General features: G+C 38.6%; 1 protein-coding gene and 1 pseudogene across 5 annotated transcripts in view; both read right to left on the bottom strand.

The window, feature by feature from the left end:
- Positions 1 to 24,487, bottom strand: part of LOC114009557 (Golgi apparatus membrane protein TVP23 homolog B pseudogene) — a 32,539-nt pseudogene extending 8,052 nt beyond the window's left edge.
- Positions 1 to 24,671, bottom strand: part of FAM184A (family with sequence similarity 184 member A) — a 141,010-nt gene extending 116,339 nt beyond the window's left edge. For all 5 annotated transcript variants that reach the window (XR_335892.2, XM_006157854.1, XM_006157853.3 and 2 more), the window contains exon 1: positions 24,425 to 24,671. Coding sequence is in view for 4 of the 5 variants with exons in the window: in XM_006157854.1 (XP_006157916.1) it covers positions 24,425 to 24,592 (168 nt within the window). In the remaining variant the exon portion in view is untranslated. The remainder of the gene's footprint in view (positions 1 to 24,424) is intronic.
- Between the last annotated feature and the right edge of the window lie 9 nt (positions 24,672 to 24,680).

Here is a 24,680-nt window from a genome sequence, read left to right as displayed (position 1 = left end):
GGCGGCCCCCTTTTTTTTTTTTTTTTTTTTTTTTTTTTTTTTTTTTTTTTTTTTTTAAGTTTTTTTGGTGGTGGGGTGGGTGTGGTGTTTTAGAGAGGGTCTCACTGTGACGCTGTCCTACTGCCTCAGTATCCCAAGTAATAAAGACTACAGAAGTGTACTGCCAAACCCAGATTTTAGTGTGGGCCAGGAGTCAAACATGGGCCTCTCAGGTGGCCTCCGCCTGTTCAGCAGCAGCTTCCAGAACATCCTACTCCAGCTGGGTCAGGCCTCTTAATGCCATCACATTGTGGATTAGGTTTCATATGTGAATTTGGAGGGATGCAAATATCAGATCACAATAAGAATCTTCCAAAGTATGACACAGGAGATAACTTTAGGTAATGTTTTTACTTAATATTTATGTACTAATTTTAATGCTTCTTAAAAAAATGAGTAGGTCACCAAACATGCCAAGTCATATATTACTGCTGAGGATAAAAATTAAAGCAGGCAGAGAAATTCATGCATATTCCTTTACTATAGACTTTATTTATGTTTTGAGCCTTGAGAAACTGAACCTTGTGACAATTTTTTTTTTAAAATAACAGCTTTGATATAAATTCACATACTATAAGCTTAGTTCTTTAAAGTGTATAATTCAGTAGTTCTGCTATATTGCCTATTCTGGGCATTTCATAAAACTGAAATCATACAATATGTGGCATTTTTGGACTAGCTTTTTTTACTGAGCATAAAGTTTTCAAGGTTCATCTATGTTACAGCATTTCATTCCATTTATGGTCAAACGATATTCCACTGTATGGATATACCATGCTTTGTTACACATTCATCAATATATAGACATGTGGATCGTTTCCACTTTCTAGCTATTACAAATAATGCTGCTATAACCATTCATACCATTCATGTGTAAGTTTTTATGTGGACATGTATTTTCAGTTTTCTTAGATACATAATAAGATGGTTTAGATGTTGGTTTGTCTCCCAACGTTTCACGTTCTAGAAACTTAGCCCTCAGTACAATGGGTTTGTAAGGTGCTGAGACCTTTAAGAGTTAGCACCAAGAGGCCTGCAGGTGGCATGGTGGTTAAGGTGCTGGACTCCCACATGACTGACCATGGTTCATGTCCTGTAGCTTGCAGCATGAAATTTATACCAGGTCTGTGTGCGTGTGTGTCCAAAATTCCAGGAGTAGAAGGGACTGTGGCATAGCCATTTTCCTGGATGATTTCCTACTTTACCTCTCACTGTCTCTCTCTTTGTCTGTCTCTGGTGAGTACACATACCCTATGGAAAAAAAAAAAAGAGGTGGGGCCTAATAGGACGTACATCCATTAGGGGTGTGGGAAGAACAAAAACAGTAAGTGGGAAATGCTTTTTCTCCTCTATTGCACATGCCCATTTTTCTCTCTGCTTCTGTCAACAATGTTGTGATATCGCACTGGAGGCCAGCCTGGTTCAGCCCCATGCCTTTGGACTGTCCAGCCTTCCAAATTATGAGCCAAATAAATATATATTCTTTATACATCACTCCGTGTCTGGTACTTATGTTTCACAAGGTATTTCTGTTTAACAAACTAAAACCGAAGAGTAGAATTACTACATCATATGGTAACCCTAACCCTTTGATAAAATGTTTTCCAAAGTGGCTATACCATTTTGCAAACCCATCAACAACATGAGTTCCAACTTCTCCACATACTTGGCAACACTTTATGTACATTTTTTAATTACAACCTTCTTAGTAGATGTGCAGTGGTATCTTAACTGTGGTTTGATCTGCCATTCCCTAATAACTAGTGATGGTGACCTAATTCTTTGAAGATATGCATGGTACAGATAATACATATCTCTGCTGTAAAATCTCATGTATTTTATTTCTTTAGGCATTATGACTTGTTTTTTTGTTTTGGTTTTGGTTTTGGTTTTGGGTTTTTTTTAGCTCTCTGATCCTTTCTTCAGTCGGCATTGCTTATTATGGTCTCTTTCTAATCTTCTCAGTTCATCTTGGCTACCTCTCCAAAGGCATGCTCCTTGCCTAATAAACTTACTCTCCTCTTCTTCTTACAATGTCCACAGTCTCTGCTTCTCTGATACCTGGTCTTGCAGATAATCTTGCTTCAATCTTAACAACCCATATTCTGCTTTATCCTTCATAACCCTGCCTCAGCCAAACAGCCTCTGTCATCTGTACCTCTGTAGATTCCAGCTTTTCTCCTCTTAGTTCCCTCTTGTTCCCAGTCTCACACTCCCCATCTTCAAAGTCCTTTCTAATTTTTCCACATTCTAAACCATCCCTTCCTTTGATTTCAAACTCCCCTATGTCACTCAGGTCCTCTTCATGTCTTTCTCTCCTTATTCTCCTTGGGCCATAAGCCCTACACATCTAGTATTTTATCTCTCTTTTTTTCCTTGACCCTAATAAATTTTATCTCATTCCTTTTCTCTTCTTCCCAGTTTCTCACTATAGTCTGGAGTCTGTTTGCCATTTTATTTGTAAGTAAAAGTAGGAGTGGAAGAAAATCTTTTCTATGATGCTGTGATAATTGAGTTTATATGTCTGTCAACTTGACTATGCCACAAAGTGTGTCCAGGCATTTGGTCAAACATTATTTTCTGTGTATCTGTGAGGCTGTTCTTGGATGAGATTAGTGTTGAAGTGGTAGGCTGACTGAAGCAGATTGTCATGTAGGTGGGCTTCATTCAATCAATCAAAGACCCTAATACAACAAAAAAATTCAAGAATGAGAGAACCCTTCAGCTTGTTTGCACTGAGGCATTTGAGCCGATGACTTCTGTTCTTGGACTAGAATGTACAACAACAGCTCTTCTAGCTCTGAGGTCTCCACAACTCAGGCAGGAATACCATCAATTCTCCCACATCTCTAGCTTACTGACTGCAATTCTTAGGATTTTTCTGCCTCAAAAATAGCATAGGCAAATTCCTTGTGTTAAATTGCTAGAGACACACACACATGTACACATACACAACTGGTTCTTTCTCTGGAGAACCCTAATACAGGGACCTTTTAAGTCTTGGAAGCCCGTTCCCCAACAAGCAAAGAGGCAAACAAGCAACAATGACAAAAGCAACAAAATGTAGAGGAGTTTAGATTTTTTTTCTTAATTTTACTTATTTATTTATTGAATTTATTTTTTACTTGCAGTCTCAGAGAATTTAGATTTGATATAGTTAAACAACAAAGAGAAAAATGAGTACTTGCACAGGGATTACATTTATTAATAGCCCATGGCACTAAGTAAGAAAAACTGAAATAAGACTAGTATGAAAGTCAGGAGACTTTGAAATAATGAGGTCTATGTTTATTCCTGTCTGGAAGACTGAAAATTAAGAGGAAAATACTAGACAATATTTCAGAGGAAGACGAAAAAATACTTAAAAGAAAAAGAGGAGAAATTTTTCCTTCCAAATCTCCTTTCTAAAAAACTAGACTCAAGGTAGAATCAGATAGAAATGCTAGACTTGAGAAAAGAAACGCGGTTTTTGTTTGCTTCTTTATTCTTTGGTATTTGGGAATGTCTACAGAAGATTAATTCAATTTCAGACATGTGGCACAGAGGTGATGGGACATCCAGGTGCAAATGACATCTTGAAGATGAAATAGACAGAAGCCTCCTAAAATTAACTTAGAGCTCTACCATCACACAACAATATTTTATGCTCACCAGAATATATTTCTTGTGGTATCCAAGGACATCATTTGGCATTAGCATAAAATTAACTGGTTGCTAAGCCACAATTCTACCAGTTAATCAACTCCACCATTAAAATCTTCAAAAATCTTCAAAGACTAAAGCTATTCATATGATCTATGAGGAACTTCCTTAGTTTCCATTAGGGACTTACTGCCTTTCCAAAATGACATGAGTTTGGGAATTCACAACATGCCAAGCATTTATACTGTAATATACAAAAAAAAAAAAAAAAAAAAAAAAAAAAAAAAAAAAAAAAGACAAAAACGGAAGATCTTAACTATCATGAGCATGTAGCTCAAGTTACAGGACAGAGAGGACAGTGTAGGTCCTCCGGACAACTGCTCCAGCTAAGCCCAGCTTTTAAGTCGTCCCAGTCCAAGTGCCTAGTAAGTAAAAAAAGTCATCTTGGAAGGGGATTTTCCAACCCCAACTGTTTGAACTCCCAGTTGATCAAGTCATACTCAGCCACTTGAGTCTTTTTATCTGCAGCCTCAGACATTATGGACCAGACACAAACCAACCAGCAGTCTCTTACCTTAATTCCAGACCCATAAATTTGTGAGCATAATAAAATGATGGTCATTTAACATGAGAGTATTGGGTGGTGTGAAAGACAATGACAGATAATCACAACAGTAATAGATAATTGGAATGTATGCTTCATAACAGGGCAATCCTCTTTAATGACCACAGTCCGCATTTCTCTCCTTTACTGAAACGTTCATTCCCAATTCTTTTTTTTTTTTTTTTTTTTGCTAGTAAGAAGTGTTCACTTTTAATTTCCCCCATTTATTTTTGACAGTTCAACTTTAAACCCATCATATCCAGTAAAAACCATTCCCTAGGGTGTGATTTTCAGTTTATCTAAAAACTTCCCTCTCAACATGCTCTCAACTTTCTGGACTTATTTCAGTCTTTTCACCCTTTTATTCTAATCGATGTTCAAATTAGGCCATGACTAAAGACATAATTACTTGAAGGAAGATGTTGTGCACCCAACTATAACCAGGATAAGTGAACATTCTACCAAGCGTAAGAATTATTCAGCACTTATTATAAATAAAGCACTATACCAACACTTCAGATGTTTATCATTATAATGCTTTATTAATGAAAGTTGGCTATATTGAATTTTATATATCTCCTCCAGTCCACAATATCTCTCCTTTTGTTGTTTTGCCACAAAAGAACATTTTAATATTTTCAACAAAGTTGCTTGATATATAATTTTAATATAAACTCTTCAAAAAATTACATTTTTATAAATAGACTATTTTATAACTCACTACTATACTTAATAGGCATAAACTGGCCAGTCACAAATCACATGTATAAAAGCAAAGCGTTTCATTTTCTTGACAGAACTTCATTTCCTTTATGACTGTTTGTAATAACTTGGCAAAAAAATTAATCCTGTTGCTTCTAAGTGTTTAGTCACTTCTAGATTAAAGTTTAGACTTCACAGAGCTATTCAGCTAAAATTAGATATTATCTCAGTTATAATTCAAAGCTCTTCCTGGAGCTCTCCTTTTAAATGTCTCTTCTATCTACTTTCATTCTGTTTAAACTGTTCCTTTCCAGGAGTGGCTGCGTGGGGATTCTACCTTCTTTATTGACATATATTAAGAATAAACAAGCTATCCATCTGATCAATTTTATCTTATGGCTGGTTCTGGAAGGAAAACTATAAATACATGAGGCAAGACAGTTAAAGGCGCTGGCAAGGCAGTGGCTGAAGGAACAGCCCAGCAATCTAGGATAAAAAAGAAGAAAGTAAAGAAAGAAGGGTCTGATTACTTGAAAGAAAATGAAGGGGTTAAAAGACCAAACAGACTGGAAAGTAGGTAAAATCTGAAACAGGAAGGGAGAACTGAAAGGTTAGGAAGTTAATTCATTTAATCAACAAATACTTAGAGAATATCTTCCAAGTGTTTGTTCTGGAGTTTAAGATTCAGAAGAAAATGTGTATGAGTAATCTGAGTAAAGATGAAGATCAGAGACTTTGAAAAGGTCAGGAAATGTGAGACTAGGTTGTGAGATAAACCAGCGGACGCATCTCTGCTGAGAGTAGTAAGCATGAAGGAAAAGTGTAGGCAGAGAGTTCAAGAACTATATTTATGTTAATATAAGGATCCAGGAGTAAGGGTTTCTCTGCAAGCTGTGATGAGAACCAGGAGAAAGAAGGTATCACCTCTAGAACTCTAGTTAATGAAATGGATAAAAATGAGCAGTGGTCACCTGCAACGGCTGCAGAGAAAGCAGCATCCTAGGGAGAGAACCAGGATTACTTTTTAATTAATAGTAAGGAGGTAGGGTATTTGTTGAAGAGATATGACTACAGAGGAGTTTGTTTGGCATGGAATAAGAGTGCTAGAAGGCAGGGACCAGCAGGTGGCATAGTGGTTAAGGACACTGGACTCCCAACCGTGGTTCAAGTCCCAGATGTGGTGGCTTGCTCTCTCTCTCTCTCTCTCTCTCTCTCTCTCTCTCTCTCTCTGTGTGTGTGTGTCTATCTCGGGTCAAATTAGAAATAAGTAAAGTTAAATAAAATAATTCTTTTAAAAAAAAAGAGTTCTAGAAGGCAATTATAAAATCACACACAACCTCCTGAGGATGAATCAGAGGCCCTAACAGCCCACATGTGGGGCTGAGGGTCCAGGAAGACAGGGGTATAAGGCAAGATGGAATGAATGGCCTTGAAGTTTCTAGGACACATTGATATTCCATTTGGACACCCTGACTGGATTTTACAAAGGATTCTAAATATGCCGGAAAGAGGTGACCAGGTTAGCCTTCTTACTTACAACTATATAACTTTGAGAAAGTTGTTTTAAGTGTCTCTAAGCTTCAGGGTCTTTTTCTGTTAATAGAAGAGAAATACTATCTACTTCAAGAAGTTAAAATGATTAGTCAATATAATATATGTAAAGTGCTTAACAATAATACACAATAAACTGTTTGGTTTGTTTAATTGTTTCCGTCATTGTTTATGTTGTCCTCCCAAGAAACTGTAACCAGTTACACAGGGCTCTCTCTCTCTCTCTCTCTGTGTGTGTGTGTACCTCTCGGGTCAAATTAGAAATAAGTAAAGTTAAATAAAATAATTCTTTTAAAAAAAAAGAGTTCTAGAAGGCAATTATAAAATCACACACAACCTCCTGAGGATGAATCAGAGGCCCTAACAGCCCACATGTGGGGCTGAGGGTCCAGGAAGACAGGGGTATAAGGCAAGATGGAATGAATGGCCTTGAAGTTTCTAGGACACATTGATATTCCATTTGGACACCCTGACTGGATTTTACAAAGGATTCTAAATATGCCGGAAAGAGGTGACCAGGTTAGCCTTCTTACTTACAACTATATAACTTTGAGAAAGTTGTTTTAAGTGTCTCTAAGCTTCAGGGTCTTTTTCTGTTAATAGAAGAGAAATACTATCTACTTCAAGAAGTTAAAATGATTAGTCAATATAATATATGTAAAGTGCTTAACAATAATACACAATAAACTGTTTGGTTTGTTTAATTGTTTCCGTCATTGTTTATGTTGTCCTCCCAAGAAACTGTAACCAGTTACACAGGGAAGTCTGGTTAGCTCCACTAACTGCCACCTTGTGGTAAAGCGGTTGTGCTCTGTAGGGTAAATGAAAGGGCTCAGAAGGCTCTCACTGCCGGCCAGAGCTTCACCTGGACAACACTAAACATTAAGAGGTTAACCAAGTACTGCTTTGTCTCAGGTATTTTCTGTCTTGTACAACAGTTAGATAGAAAGTTCCTGAAGAGCTGGGGTTTAAACCTAGACTTGTGTGACTGTACTGTGTTGCCCTTTTTAGAAGGTAGCCTTGGGCAATAGCTCTTCTGGCAGCATGGCTTGGGGCAAGTCACTCAATCTCTCTAACACTCAGCTTCCCCATGAAATCCAGTATCGACCTCATGGGACTTTGGTAAGCACAAAATTAAATAGCTAAGAAAATAGCACGTAATGGTTGCTTGAAAATGGCATTTACTCTTATTCTTCCAAATCATTATTTTTCCCTCAGAATGAAAGATGCCTCTTCTATATGACGTGTCCTTTTATTCAACCTTATCGCTTGACCTGCTACATGACTGTAATAGACCTGCCTCTAGGTCACTGCTCTTGTTGGTGTAGATTCAAGGCTGGGACTCACAAATTTCCCTTCGAGCCCAACTCTGCTGCTATCTTTGAAGATTTTTTTAAAAATGCATGTGAAATTCAAAACACCAGACTTATAGATCTTTGGGATTCCTAACTCTAAAAGCTTTCACCCTCCCATAAACATTCTCCAGACAGTACCCTGGGGCCTGCTGGCTGGCACAGTAGTAAATGCTATTCAGTAATGCTAGATTCACATGGCAGATGATTCCCAGGTTGACCTGTGCATGCTGGGAGCACCCATGCCATGATCCTGGCTGGCTAGGAGAACTCGTAAAGGGATCATAACATGGGACCCTGTTGAGAAGTCTATTTTTCTCTCTCTGTCTCTTACTCTCATGAAAGAAAGGAAGGAAGGAAGGAAGGAAGGAAAAAACTTTAAACAAGAAAAAGACTGTACCCTGGATTTGATAATATATCCACCTCAGAAATCTTAGTATAGCCCCATCTCATGCTACAAGTCCTTGCCTCCTTCCTTAATCCTCTATCTTAATACACAATGGTCCTCTCATTGCTAAACTTCCTCTTAATCTATTAGCAACCTTCTAGCCTCACTTGCTTTCCTGTTCAACAATCAATAGTAAATTAACTAAATGACTATTACAGCTCTTGAACTCTAAAGCTCAGTACTTTTGCTATACCACCGGATAAAAACTCAGGCTCTTGATCAACTGTCTAATAACCTGCCTGCTTCTCTACTTGATATGCCGAACAATGGTCCTTTCTACAGAAGTGCATAGGGCTTTGGGGAAAACTGCAAGGCCTTAAAATTGATACCAAAGGTATCTAATGTTCTCCTGGGACAACCACATACCTTGTTGCTGATCGCTTCAATTGTCTCTAGTCTCTTTTTTCCTCCTTTCCGCACCAACTATTACAAAAGTTTTCTACTTTGCCTAAGGCCCCAACCAACTACCCATGATGTTAATTACTACCTATATGCTAATAATTTAAAAAATTTTATTTCCACTATTGATTTCTTCATTTGGTATAAGAACTAAGAAATAATGTTTGCTACATGCTTGCTAAATATTTCTGCCCAGATTTCTGTGGCCATCTCAAACTCTGAATTTATTATCTCTCCCATCAATCTGCTTCTCTTTGAGGGCAACCATCCTTCAAAATGGCCCCCAATGGTCTCTGTCTCCTGGCATTCAAATAGTCATGAAGTCACTTTCTCCATTATACCACGGTTGGTCTTTGCAATCAATAAAATATGGCAAAGGTGATGTGTTGCTCTATGATTATGCTATGAAAAGACTATTGATTTCATTTTGCTCTCTCTCCATCTTTCCTATAGCAATACTAAGTAATCAGATACGATTGGATTTTTGTTGTTTGGCCAGGCACATGAGCTCACCATAGAGAAATAGACAGTTTGTGGACATACCAGAATCCCTTCTCTTCCACTTCTACATCCTGTCAGGATTTCAGGCACATCTAAACACACCTGGCATGTTTTTCAAGCTGCCTGCACCAGATTTCAAACCAGTCAGCCATGTGGGATCAATCTCCCTTAACCACAATGCCACAGGGCCAGCTTAGATAAGATTTTTTTAAAGTTTATTTATCTTTTCCATGAGACACAGACAGAGAGAGAGAGAGAGACGAGAGAGAAAAAGAGATGTAACCCCAATAGGGTCTCCATTCCACAAGCCACCCCTATCTCAGCTGGCCAGATCACAACATATGCACACATGCACAGCATGCTGAGGGAGGTCCCATGACGTGAACAGGATCTTTCCCATGTGGACCTGTTTGCATGACTTCTAAGCCACCACCTAGCCTGTGAATTACATGATTTAGAAAGAGAGAAATGTTAGCTTTCTACTGTTGCTTTAACAGTATACCACAAAGTCAATGGCTTAAAGCAATACAAATTTATTAACCTTAGAATTTTGGAGATCAGAAGTGAATTTTACATGGCTAAAATCTGAAGGTTCTTAAGGAGAATTTGTTTCTTTATCTTTTGCAACTTCTTGAGCTACCTTCATTCCCTGGATCATGGCCACTTCCATCCTTGAAGCCAGCAATGCCTGGCCAAGCATTCTTCCTCACAGACCGTCACCGACACTGACCCTTTTACCTCCCTTTTTACTTGTGACCCTTGTGATCATACTTGCTCCAAACCAAATTATCAAAGATACTCTTCCATTTCAAAATTCTTAATCACACCTGCAAATGTAATGTGATCTATTCAACTGCCCCATGGATGAAGATGAGGACATCTGGAGGTGGCGGGGGAGGCATTATTCTGCCACAGTCCAGTTTTATATTTTCCTCCAGCAATGATACACAATCCAAAATAGAAAAAGCAAATTGCAAGAGGGGGTCAGGGTTGAAAGCTAAAGATGTACACATATAGCCCTAGTGAGAGCGATATAAAGTGGTGGGCTTGGCTTCTGACCAGATTGTAACTCCAAGGCCAGTTAACTTTGGTTAACTCCCTCATGACCAGAGTATTCTTATCTGGACTCATTTGCATCAATTTTTTTCTGCTAAGCACCACTAGAATTGGGAGAAGAACATGGACAGATGTGAACATTCACTACCATTAAAAATGTTAAGCTGGGCACTGCTGCTTGGCAGGTTAAATCCACATGGGAGATCTGGGTTTGATTCCTGGCCCACCCTGAAAAGTCAGGTTTGATGGCACACGTCTGTAGTCTCAGTTACCTGGGAGGCTGAGCCAGGAAGATCATGATGCAGCAAGACCCTGTCTACACCATCACCACCAACAGCAGCAGCACCACCACATACACACATAAATACACATACACACACACATACACACACACACATACACGCGTACACACGTACACACATACATATACACACACACATACACACACACACACACACACACACACACATACATTAACAATATTTAAAGTACACATACTCCCAGGTCCTTTAAGGCAGGCAATTGTCAGGATCAAAACCAGTAAGACTATCTAAGACACTCTGTATTTGAATAAATAATTTTTAAAAATTGGCTGTATGTTACATAAGGCTAAACAAGAAACATCCAACCAAAAGCCTTGGACTGTACAAGATTTCTAAGTTATCTCCAGGTACCTAGACAAAGGCTTTTAACAAAAACAACTCCTACACTGACAGTTTATGCTGGGAAGAAAATAACTGCAAACACATTTTAAGCAAATGATGAATATGGAAGATAAAACTTTATTTAAATTAAGGCAACATGATATTTTTAAAGGTTTCATTTCATACCCTAGAATAACTTGTACATATCACTCCTCTTCCTGACCTACAGCAATGCGGTAGATTTAATTCAGATTATGAAGACTACAATTAACATATAGGGAGAGAATCCGATTGTGATTTTAGCCTAGGCGTATGATTGCAGGGTGGCTGCCAGGTGCCTGGCAAGTCACACAAAAGATGAGTATTCCCACCCCCACTATGCCTTCCACCCCTCTCATCTGAAGGTGTTTAGGGAGATAATCAGAGTCAAAGCCACCCTTGTGTGCGGGTGGTTAGGGTGGTAATGAGAGTCACAGTCACATAAAGCCATGACAACAGCTGACAACCAGAGCAGGGGCTGAGCAAACAGCAGATGCAAAGTTCTGCTCACATTTTTAGATACAGGCGATCCTCTTCATCCGTGGACTCCAAATCTGGGAATTCACATAGTTGCTAAAATGTATGTGTATCTCTCAAGTCTAACACTCCTGGTGAGCTAGCTGCACTTTATTTTGGCACAAGATATAGTGCTATTGGCTGTGAATTCGCTGTTGATTAAACAGCAATGTATATTATATAGGGTATTTTACACAGAAACACACATAAAACAAGATTACATGCTGACAGGTTATGAAATCTTATAACCAAATGCTGTCAGGATTCTAATCCTGTATTTCCCCTAGAACTTAAACCATAACTACAATGAATGAGAACTGACTGTATTTTATTTGCTATTCAACCTTTACAGATGTAGATGATCCAACAACAGATTATCAGAAAAGAAAATATATACAAAACTTAGTTTACTGACAGAAATTATGTTAGCAGACATTGAAATTGGGCTTAAGAGTGGGTAAAAACCGGGGCCAACAGTTAGTATAATGGCTGTCGCTGAACTCACATGTAGTCGACCACAGTTCAAGTCCCAGACTTGGTGGTTTGAACTCAAGTGGGGCACATATGTGTGTATGCCCAAGATCCCAGGAGGAGAAGGGATTGCAGCGTGGCCATCCCCCCGGGGGGTGATTTCTCGCTTTCTATCTCTCTATCTTTCTCTGTCTTTCTGGCGAGAGCACGCACGCTATAGCAAAAACTTCTCCAAAAAAAAAGAGTGGGTAACAACTGACATTTGTTGACCAACTCCCTGCTACATAAATTAACCTTTATAATAATTCCAAGGTACACTTTGGTATTCTCATTTTCCAAAGGAGGATGCTGAGCCTCTGAAAGGTTAAAACATTTACTGATGGTCACAAGTAAGTGATAAAATTGAAATTCAAATAGGGATGTCCATATCCTTGAATAGAGTGGGCCCTGCTGCCTCAGTGAGCCATGTGGCTCTAAGAATATGGCTCTTTTGCCTGTCCATGAGAAAGCTGGACTTAGCAAAAAAACACTGACTCCTGGATTTCAGAAAACTGAAATTTCCCTTTGTCCCCTCTGCTGGCCCTCTTGCTGGCCAAATAGTGACAGATTTGTAACCAGAAAATGTGTCAACTGGAACATCAGAATCTCAAGGAAGCTGGACAGCACCAGCATAGTTTACCTAAAAATGAGGTACCTGTGCTACGCAAAAAGATCCAAATTGAACAGAAGCTCCCCATGATTATACATATCAAATTTGCTTGAACTAATCTATCAATAAATATGCTATAATTTATACACATGATTAATATATCCTGGTTACACTGTTGCAAGTCTATTGAAAGAATGAGAAAAACATAATGTCCGAAATGGAAAAGGAAATTAATAGTATTAAATATTAACAATGCCTAGCACAAAGTCTTCCATGGACTAGGTATTCAGCAAATGCACCAGAGGGACCTATGTGCTCTATTTCAGTCCTATCTAAGTTTACCTTCCTGTATTGCTTTGAGATCATTATATTAAACACACACACACTCACACACAAAATACAGCTCTCCCCAAAACTACAGATACTTTGTTTGCATAGTGCTTCATTAGGCAAATATCTAAGAGTGACAAAAGAATACTGGTTAGGATTTTGATCACGAAATGTTCTCTGAAAAAAGTGAGAATCTGTTAAGACTGTCCTTAAGGGGTAGCATGATGAGAAATTCAAACACCTGTGAGCAGACACAAACTCACTAGAATCAACAAAATCTGTTCAACCAGAAAGGCCAATGTCAAGAATATGTACATATTCAAACCTTGCATTTCATTTTATAAGAAAGGGAGGAACAGCACATAAAAAGCAAAGAGAATTTATTCAGGAATAAAATTCCAACATTTATAAACTTGGCCTGAGAAGATGAGAACAGGTAGGTTTAATTTTCTACATATGTCCTAATGGTCCTAACTATGACCTAAAGGGGATGAAGGACTCCAGTATAATTTATGAATAGTATGGATTAAAATTAAGTGTATTATATTAGAAGGTAAGAATTTATTAATCCTTATAGAACTTCCAGTTAACTAAAAAAACTCATTCTCCAATAATTTAGAATAGAATTTATTCTATTATTTTCCTGAAACTATCAATTTTATTAATAATTTAAATATTAACAGCATACTTTATGAATAAAATGTTTTACTTACAAACTTCCTTAAGCCTCAGTAGGCAGATGATTTATATAAAAATAAGGAAGTACAAGTTAGCAGATTTAGTATTATTATTTTAATTTATGTTCAATCACTATATATCTTTTTTTTTTTTTGAGACTTTTTGCTATAGGGCACGTGTGCTCACTGGAAAGACAGAGAGACAGACAGACAGAAAGCAAGAAATAACCCCCAGGGGGGATGGCCACACCACAATCTCTTCTCCTCCATTCTCCTCTTGGGATCTTGGGCATGCACACACATGCGCCCGGCGTGAGTTTAAGCCACGAGGTCCAGGACTCGAACTGCGGTCAACTACATGGAAGTCCAGTGACATAGCCATTATGCTAACTGCTGGTCCCAATCACTATATATCTTCACAGTGTATAATATTGCTTTTCCCAGAATGAATATGGTACATGTCAATCAAGACAAAGACATTACCATGTACATTATCATCAGGAAATAACTTTTCATTTTTCTGTCAATTAAATGTATTTTGCCCCCGTTCTCTCCCCTCCTGCCCTCCATTACCAGCCCTGTATTACCCTCTAGTATCTCTAGTATCTAAAGTTGCCCTTCCTGCTGTTATACCTTCCAAACGTTCAGTTTCTGCTATAGAGCACAGACATTTGGTATATATTCAAATTAGTCTTTTTAAAAAGTCATTAGAAACTCTGGCCTAGTCTCTGTGGTACAATGGTAACACAAGTGTTTTACAAGGCTGGAAGCCACAAGGCTGACCATGCCTTGAGATCCCCAGGTCAACCTGAGAAACTGGAGGGCTGGGGAAAGGGAATAGTGGCATAATGAGACCCTGTCAAGGGTACTTTGCTCTCTTTCTCTTGCTACCTCTCTCACCTGTGTGTGCATGTATTATCATTAAAAAAAAAAAGAGTCATTAGAAAGTTTATCTCCTTTACAATAAATAAGGCAGTACATAATGGCCAAGTCTATTATATTTAGATCCCAAATATTACTGCTGATCATGAAGTCTTCTATTTTTCCATCTACATACCCTTTGGTAGTTTCAGTCTCTCTCTCTCTCAGCTGCTCACTGATGTGATTTTAAAAAACTAAGGAGAAAAGATTTCTAAAATACCTGGTTTCTTTTCAAGTGTTAAGCATATCAAAAGACTAACTACTGGGTCACAGGGAAAGTCATGACATGTTTTTCTGTGGAAAACACTACAAGCAATTCCCAACTTGTTTCCAAATTCATTTTTATATGTTAATTGATTAGAAGTCAGGGAATATTTTTCCAGTATTTTATAAGACTATTAAGTTTTCATATATCTAAAAATGGCTCAGATTTCACTGTAAATATAAAACTAATAGTAGTATTTCCTCTTCATCAAACTGCCATTTATAACTCTTTGTTTTTAAAAAATACTAAATTCAGTTAGCAATTCTCTCTCTCAAGTATCTATCTCCAAAAAGGCACATGGGGTGCCAATTCCGACAGAACTACTTACTCTTTTTTTCAAGAGATTTTTTTGCCTCAAGGTGCATGTGCTCACAAGAGAGAGAGAGATGGAGAGAGACAGAGACAGTGAGAGGGAATGCGAGAAATCCCCCCACCTCGGGGGAGGGGGAATGGCTATGCCCACAGTCCCTTTTCCTCTATTCTCCTCTCAGGATTTTGGGCATGTACACACACATGTCCAGCATGATTTTCAAGCCACTGGATCCAGAACTTGAACCATGGTCAGTCATGTAGGAGTCCAGCAATGTAACCCCTACACCATCTGCACGCTTTCTCTTCTTTTAACTGATAAGTGATCTGTAGGACAGAAACTTTCTGTGGTGAAAAAACAAATATCAGCTGAGCATCACAATGAAAAAATCTGAAATAAAAAATGTTCCAAAATCCAAAACCTTTTGAGCACCGACAAGTGAAAAATTCCACATGATACCTTATGTAATGGGTTGCAGTCAAAATGCTGCAAAACATAAAAAAAAAAAAAAAGCCTGACAGAACTATTATCAAATGTACACAAGGTAATGTAACATTCAATCTTCAAGATTATGTATATACTCTTGGGACCAGCAGTTAGCGTAATGGCTATGTCGCTGAACTCCCATGTAGTTGACCGCGGTTTGAGTCTCAGACCCAGTGGCTTAAACTCACGCCAGGCACGTGTGCGTGAATGCCCAAGATCCCAAGAGGAAAATCGAGGAGAAAGGATTGGGGCGTGCCCATCTCCCCAGGGGGTGATTCCTTGCTTTCTGTCTCTGTCTCTCTGGTGAGCACATGTGCCCTGTAGCAAAAGACCTCTTCAAAAAAAATTATGTATGTACTCCTGATTTGATTAGTACACACTGTATCTATGCTTTCAAAGACCATACTGGACCCCAGAAAGATACACATTGACTATACGTAAACCAGAAATCATTAAAAAAAAATTTAATGTCAAAATTTGAATAAAATTATCTTCAGGCTTTAAAGCGAATATGAAATATAAATGAATTTCATGTTTAGACTAAGGTCCCATCCTCAGTATAGCTCATTGTATATATGCAAATATTCCAAAATTTGAATACCCATTTTGGATTTGGGTACTGAATCTATATGACATTATAAACTTCCCTTATTCATATCAGTCCCATTTCATGCATAATATTCAAGTTCATTAGGAGGCTCACAGATAAGAGTTTTTTTTTTAATCTCATAAAATCAATTGAAAGGGTATAATAATAATATATTATCAACCCTCTCCTAATCCTTATTTTCCTTTTATTGACATACAGAAACTAAATGGCTTCATAGACCAAGACTATGCTTCATTCTTATGTCAAAGTTAAGCTACAATAATTTCAGAAATACTCATAAATTTAAGAATGAATGTACAGAAAATTTACATATTAATCCAATTAAAACGCACAGGTTACTTCAATTACATATTCCTGTGATTTTTCATTCCACTTTTTAAGACTTTGGCAATTAAGGAAAGGCAAAGAATTTTCCTAATTCCACACCTATAAAAGGTGAGGATTGGGACCAGCAGTTAGCTTAATGGCTATGTCGCTGGACTTCCATGTAGTTGACCGTGGTTTGAGTCCTGGCCCCAGCGGCTTAAACTCAAGCCAGGTGCATGTGCGTGCATGCCCAAGATTCTGAGAGGAGAATGGAGGAGAAGGGATTGTGGTTGGCAAGAAATCACCCCTCTGTCTCTCTGTCTTTCTGGCGAGTGCACCTGCCCTATAGCAAAAAAAAAAAAAAAAAAAAAAAAAAAGAGGTGAGGATTAGTCTATTCAAAATCTAAGGTTTTTACCAGCTCTAATCCTTTTAACTCTAAAGGCAGTTCCTGTATGTTTTGGACAATTAATAGAGTTTCATGCTTTTGTGTCTGTTAGAAAAATACCAGAAATTGATCCAAAGGGAAAGGGTAAGTAGCTAAAACCCAGAAAACTTCTAACTCATTGCCTTTAAGAATGTGGTCTAAACAACAACAAGCCAATTAAGAAAGTAGGCAGCTACAGGGAAAGCATTTAAAATAACCACTGTAATAACTTTCACACCAAGCATGGCAGGCTCTGAATCAATATAATTAAAATTTTGTAAAGTCTGGAATAACTAAAACTGTTAATAAAAACATGAAAATATTATGACATTTATCTGAGAACACACCAAAAAATAGCTTCCTTACAGTTACCAAGTCACAGTTACAAAATGTACAACCCACTAACCCAGAAAAACACCTGGGAAAGGAACTTTGGTTTCACTCTTACCCAAAATCTGTGGTTTACATGGCAAGCAAAACATGGTTCTAACAAGGAAAAACAAACAAAAAACTCTGTAGACCCATATATATAAGGAATATCAGAAAGAAGGTAGAGAAAAGGGAAAAGAAAGCTGCTAGTGTAGCTGCCCCCTCCTTAGACCAATCCAGAGACCTAAGTTCAAGTCCAGATTCTGCCAGTGACAGTTTATGTAATATCCAAATAACTTTAGCCCTCAGTTTCCAAAACTATAAAATGAGAGGGTTAGGCTGGTCAGAATCCAAGATTTCTTACAGCTCTAAATCTTTTACCGCTAAAGGCAGTCTCTGTATGTTTTTGAAAAATTAACTAACAGGCTATCTTATTTTTGTGTCCATTATTAAAATTTAAGAAATTAACCCAAACCATTCAACTATGACTCAAAGATTACATCCAAGTCACTGCATAAGAGAATGGGAAACCTAAAATGTAACAATGAAGAACCAAAAACCTGCTGCATTTACTAAGCAGAAACACAGTCAATTGTTACTTTTTATGAGGCTCCTTTCAACTCAGGTTCAAAAACTCAACTCATAAGCAAAACTGAGTATTGTTAAAATACAGTAGCTAGGTAATTCTAACAAGCAGTTACTGAAAAATCAGTTCTGTTTAATGTGAGAAAACAGGATGTTTGAAGATTTCACTGGTTTTATATTATATAAACACATTCTGATATTTGGATATAGTAAGGGCAGAGTTAACATTAAATAATTAATCATAAGACTTTTTTATATTTGCTAAGAAAAATATTGTCACTTCAATTACCTACATTCTGAAGTGACAACATTTATATTTTACACAGGGTTTTATATTTTTCTTTTTCATATTAAATGTAAGTAGATTGGGCTAGCCAGTGGCTTGGTGGTTAAAGCAGCTGGATCCCACATAGCCCAATGTGTGGTTCAAGTCCCAGACCCAGCAAGCTTGAGAAACACATCAGATAATTGTGCATGCATCCCCAAAATCCTGAAAGTAGAAATGGAGAAAGGATTATGGCATGAGCATTCCCATGGTGGGGTGCTTTCTTACTTTCCTTCTCGCCCTTGCTCTCTGTTTCTCTTTGGGGAGTGTATGCCTCTAACAAACTGAAAAAATACATGTATGTATATCCCAACACAGAATAATGATAATGTTTGAGATGATGGATATATTAATTATTCTGATTTGATCACTACACATGGTATTCATGGTACTGAAACATCACATTGTACTCCATAAATATGTACAATTATTAACAATTAAAAATAAATAAAATAGCAATAAGAATATAAGTATATTATGAAATAATACAGCTAAATATTTAAGAATTATTTAAATCAGCTAAAATAATCTATCATTAACACAGAAAAATAGCAGATAACAATTCCTCAAAAATACTTTTTCTACCAGATAACAAAAGTACTTGGTATATCACCACACCAAAACCATCTTGTTTGATTAAAACTTAACTAAGCTTTTACATTCTATGCAAAGCACTCATATTAAGGTCACATAAAATATACAGTCCCAGGGCCAGTAGATGGCATTGTGGATAAAGTGCAGGACCCCACCTGGCCAGCCACAGCATGAGTTCCTGACCTGCTGGCTCGAGAACCACACTGGGAGTATATGCCTGTGTGCCCAAAATTCCAAGAGAATGGAAGAGAAGGGACAGTGGAGGGGCCATCTCTCATGGGGAGTGATTTCTCACTTTCCCTCTTTCTCCATCTCTCTTTGGAGGGTGCAAGTGCTCTATGGCAAAAAAAAAAACAAAATAAACAAAAACAAACAATACAGTTCCTATAGCTGAGAAATGTACAGTCAAATAAGGCAAACAAGGTGTATTTATAAACACGATAAATAGTATTTGCAAATTTGTATTAAGTATCAAAAAGTAGAGGTAATAAGTATTAACAATTCAGAGTAAGAGAAGTCCAACAAGGGCTCATTTGGTGGGAACAGTTTTAAGGAGTTGGGTCACAAGCAGGGTATGAAAAGAACAGGACCTTAATGCTAAACATAGAGAACACAAAGAAATCACTTCTGTTCTTCAGAAACCCTACTTTATACTACATAGTTATGTCAAAGAGGTAAGAGGACAACTGTATCAAAATTCAATCAACAAAGAGCCATTTGTTAATAACTAGCATAACAAAGCATTCCATGGGAACTTTCTACTGAGACTCAAAGACAATGACACTAAAGCAGATGCTAGATATTCTCAAATTATTCATAAGAGGCAGAGTAAGGAAAGGAGTGTTAAGGTATATTGCCTCCAACCCCCAACACTAGCAAGAGGTGACTTCAAGAAGATTACAGAAGGGGTCTGGGAGATTTCCTCCCAGTGTGTCACAGACTGAGGGTCCAGCAAGGGGGAACGGGAGAGAATGCTTGTCTTACACCTGACGCCTAGAGAAAAAGACTGATGGGACCACTTGAAGAGCTTCCTAGAGTTTCATGTACTTGGAAGAACAGACTGTCCTGGTGCCTAATTAATTTCTGGAAAGCCTAAAGGGTCAGAACTGGATGAAAAGAAATGTGGGTAGGAGAAAGATTGCCAAGGTAAGACCACTACCAGAATCTGTGCAAAGAATGAGTGCTCCTTATGGACCAGCTATGGGTTTACACGAGAGACAGAGAAGCTAGGGGGTCACACGGGTGTATCCAACAGAATCGCCTGAAGTTTGCACAGACCTTAGCAAAATAAAGATGAAAGTACTGACAGCTCTGAGAAGCTGAGAAACGAGAAGGCAACCAGTCATGTTGTCATGGAATGTGAGGTGAAAACTCTTGAACTGAGATGGGAGGTAGAGGATGCATAGGTGAAAGAATGAGCCAAGGCTACAAGAGCACTATCTAGCTTCTTGCCTGACCAAGTAAAACTTTGCTGCTCCTTCCTTCCTTTCTTGACTGTCCAACTTTGGAGAGGTCAAATAATAGGACTGGTAAGACAAAGGAGGAAGAATAGAAAATCTGGGTCAAAAGGAAAAAAAGGCAACAATGCCCATCTTCCCCAACTGGCTGCTGCCTGTAACGGGCAGAAATAGTGTGCATAGAGGAAGAGAAGCTTCATCTTTAATGCAGTCTTGGTCAGGAGTTTTTATTTATTAGCACTGGAGGTTTTAATGGCCACTTTAGGTCCAGCTGCTGTGCTATAGTGCCCTGCAAGGCTGGAAAGCCATACGGCCGACCAGAGGACCAGCCTGAAAAATAGGCACCAAAGATCCTGAGATGCTGGGGATCTGGGGAAAGGGGATCACAAAACATGACAAGACCCGGTCAAAGATACTTCTCACTCTCTCTCATCTGCATACACACAGATTTTACAAATAAAAAATGATACCCAAACAGGCTTTTGTGATTGAATTGCTGAAGTATGATTCGTATTATTTAAGAGCAACCAGAAAAGTTCATTTCATCCATACCAGAGGATGAACTATCTCTTGCAGAATAAAAAAAATCTCAAAAAAGAAAAAATGAAGGGACAAAATTAAAGCTGTTTTGTGATTTTCCCCCCACATGCCCTGTAATGCTCTAAAGAGTCGACCAGTGGAGAGTCACAAGTACACAATGCAGTCTTATAAAACATAACTGAATTCATCCAGCTTCTCTGCCTGTCCTGACATGGTTCAGCCATTAACAACTCCAGAAAATTGCCACATGACTCAAGAATTGAATATGAAGTCTCAAAACTTGACATGGGTGACCTAAATACGCTAGACTCCCTTTAAAAGGCAGACACTGTGTCTTGTTCCCTGTGGCGGCTCTAACATTTAGCAAAGTCCCCCTTACATAAAAGGCGCTTAAAAAACTGCTGTTCTTGCCATGAGAAAGCTGCTCTGTTAGACTCTTAAAAAATAGGATCTGAACAAAAAGTGCATACAGCTTTTTAGTTAAAAATATACTGAGTCTTTCCATGTGTAAGATTATAACACAAATTACTTCCATGTTTATCCTTTTGTAGCTAGTCAACCCACTGAAACATGCACACCTTATTTTTAGCACTATACTACATCAATGCAAATGAAAGTTGAAACCCTTAAACTTTTGATATTTGAATAGGAAAAAATATATATATTTATTTAAAGTTTAGCAGAAAACCATCAAAATAAATACAATATCCTAAGATCCTATTGCAGAATGGTTTATTTTAAAAGGAGAGGAGTATTTTAAAAAGACATTATCCATAGTTTACCATACCTTGTATGTATGTATTTTAAATGACAGCCTGATTTAAGAGCCCCCTATGCAGCAATTTAACTCTCTAAAACAGTTATTATCAAATCTATTTTAAAGATTCAGAAACTGAGGCTCAGGGCTAGTCACTTGCTCCAGGTCACAAAACTAGTACGTGGTGGTGTAGGAGTTAGAACACAACACGATGTGTCAGATTCCTAAGGGAAATTCTTCATTATACTGTTACTATAATGTCGAGTTGACTGAGCTCTATCGATGCCTTTTCAAAAGAAATAAAGTCCGTTTTTAATGTTACCTTTATAACATCCAATTGTAAAATACAAACTATTGTCAAATTCCAATCACACTTCTGGAAAAAGAAATGTAATACACTGTAAAGTTATATGTGATTCAATGTAATATAAACAAGATTATAATAATAAAAAATATTTTTTTAAAAAAGGATAGAATTAGGTGCAAATAAAAAAAATACCAATCATACAATAGTTCTATTAACACCTCTGTCAATATGAATTTATTAGTAAACTCTTTGAGTGAAAATTATATATGGCAGACACAAGTTCTCCCTCTCTCTTTCTCTCTCTCTCTATATATATATGTATATATACACATATACATACGTATATATACACACACACAAACATAAACACACACAAGTACTCAATTATTCAGGATATCATGCTTATGGTACAGCATTTACAATAAGTATATGTGACTGTAAAATTTGACAGTTTCCAAAATAGTATATAAGGGAAACAACTATGTTTTCAGAAACTGAAAAGTGTAGGCTGTAAGAGTCTCAAATTATTTCATTCTCGGGCCTCATCTTAACAAATAAAGGCAAGAAGTGGGTTTAGGACAGCCCGTAGATATTTTGGCATACATCAAAAATTCTTAACTTGGAATGCTTTTGCCCTCCCCCATACCTACTCCACCCCATCCTGGGAAACATGTCTCTAGACAACTGTGTTTACTGTCCCACTGAGAAGTGCCAGGGATGCTGCTAAACTGTCTTCCCACAGGACAGTCCACCACCAACAGGGAATTATCCAGTCCAAAATGTCAACAGTGTGACACTGAGAAACCCTAACACACAGGATTAAATGTCTGAGGCATTTGGCAGAGGGGGTGGTGAGAGTGTTGAGAGGCTACAACCACAAACACTACATCAGAGCAGCCAGGTAACGGTAAAGATTAGGTACAGTGGTGATAAGGGCACTGGCATGGGAACCCTTTCCTGTCTCCTTAGACTGGAGGAGGGTAATCTGAAGGGAGAAAGTGATGGCAACTTCCACCTAATACTCCTACCATTACCAGTGGTGCAGAATTGTTTTGTTACAATCTAAAGTAAGCAATGGACATTGGAGACACATCCCAAGAGAAAAATCCTAATAAATAAATATCTGTGTGCTTCATTCTGGACATCAGTATTCAGAAGACCAAGCGTGACTACAGGAAGCTTGGCTTTGAGCCCCCAGATGTCTAATGGCTCCAATGACACACACCCATCATTCCTTCCCATGAATTGGGACCCTCTGCCACAAGAGGAAACAGTGAAAACCAGACAAGCAGCGACCTCTGAGACAAAGCTGACATAAAACAAAATACTAACAAAAGACAAACAGAAAGGGAACTTCATGAAATGTTGCCTGCCTTTGCGGAGAGGGGTCGTGCACCTGTAGCTTGGCTTTGTCATCTTTCCTGCTAGTTTTATTCCTACCCTCAATCACCTTTCTTTACTTAAAATCTTTTGATTCTTTTCATCCCTTTTTCACTCCCATTTCATTTCTCTCCTCTCTTCCCACTGTAAGCTTGCTCTACTCTACCAAACTGCCAATCTAGTAACCAAATTGTATCATGAGAGTTTCGAGATGAGTCAGACCCCCAAGGTTGTCTGGCGGATAGCCCTACCACCTCTCTTCAGCATACCAGCACGCCTAACAGTGGTCAGCTTAAACGCATTTGAAAAAACAGTATATCCTCTATTAATTTTCGGAAGCCACGGATCACTTCTCACTGAATAGGCATTGCTAAGATTGGTGGTGAGATTCAAGCAGAACAACTTAGTTGATCTGAACTGCTTCTGCTTCACAGATACCAACTCTTTAGCAACGTTTGCCAAGTGGGGGGAGGGGGGCTAATTTAAGTGCCATCCTCAACTACAGTTCTACAATTGGCCAGGTATTTGCTCTTTGTAAATTTATCTTTTGATAGACTAAAAAAAACATTTAACTAAATGCAAACAATGTGATTCATCTAATAAGCCTTATTTGACATTTTGTCAAGATAAAAGAATGACTCATTAAATCCCAAAATGGCACGCAAGGTATGTTTCACCCTCCTACATTCCTCAGAAAGTTTATTCTCTCCCTAACTATGGAACCAATAAAAGCTACTGATTAATTCCGAGGATTCCGGGTCACATTAGGTAAATACGGTACTACTGTACTTCCTAAGGTACTATACTGTAGAGTGATAGCTTGTGGAGCCTGGCAGATGCACGAGAGCAACGTTAAATTGGTTTACTGCTTTGGAATAGAGTAAGTGCATACTAAATTGTTCTTTGACTGGCTTACGCCTGAAGGCCAAAGGGACGCAAATCCCATAAACCCAGGGGTGCCTTCAGCTGTCTAGTTTAATTCACGTCGCCAGCGTTCCACCAAAGTTTGGGCGGTTTCGGAGATAAGTCTCGGGCTGTTGCTCCTAGCGCAGAGCCCCCTTCGCGTCGGCCCGCGGGCAGGGCGCGCTGCCTCCCAGGCGGGCAGGTGAGCCCGGAGATGCCAGCTCGGGGTCGCCGGCGTCCCCGCCCCGCCGCCGCGCCCTTTACCTTGGTGAGCTGAGCGATTTTCTTGCTCATTTTCAGGTGCATGTCCAAGCTGTAGTCCATGCTGTGTCCAGCCAGCTGCGCGGCGGCCGGAGAGGGGGCGAATTTGGCCGCCCCGGTCGCGGAGCCGCCGTAATAGTGCTGCTGCCAGCTCATGCCCGGGGTCGCCATCTTCCCAACAGACCCCGGCCGGGGCACCTGTCCCCGCGCTCGGGGGGAGGCCCGCGGAGCAACGACGTCTGGGAGGCAGGGACCGGGG

This window comes from Tupaia chinensis, unplaced genomic scaffold, assembly GCF_000334495.1.
Source record: "Tupaia chinensis unplaced genomic scaffold, TupChi_1.0 Scaffold000563_1, whole genome shotgun sequence".
Classification (NCBI taxonomy): Eukaryota; Metazoa; Chordata; class Mammalia; order Scandentia; family Tupaiidae; genus Tupaia; species Tupaia belangeri.
Note: the sequence above shows the minus strand (reverse complement) of the source record. Positions and strands in the feature narration are given on the sequence as shown.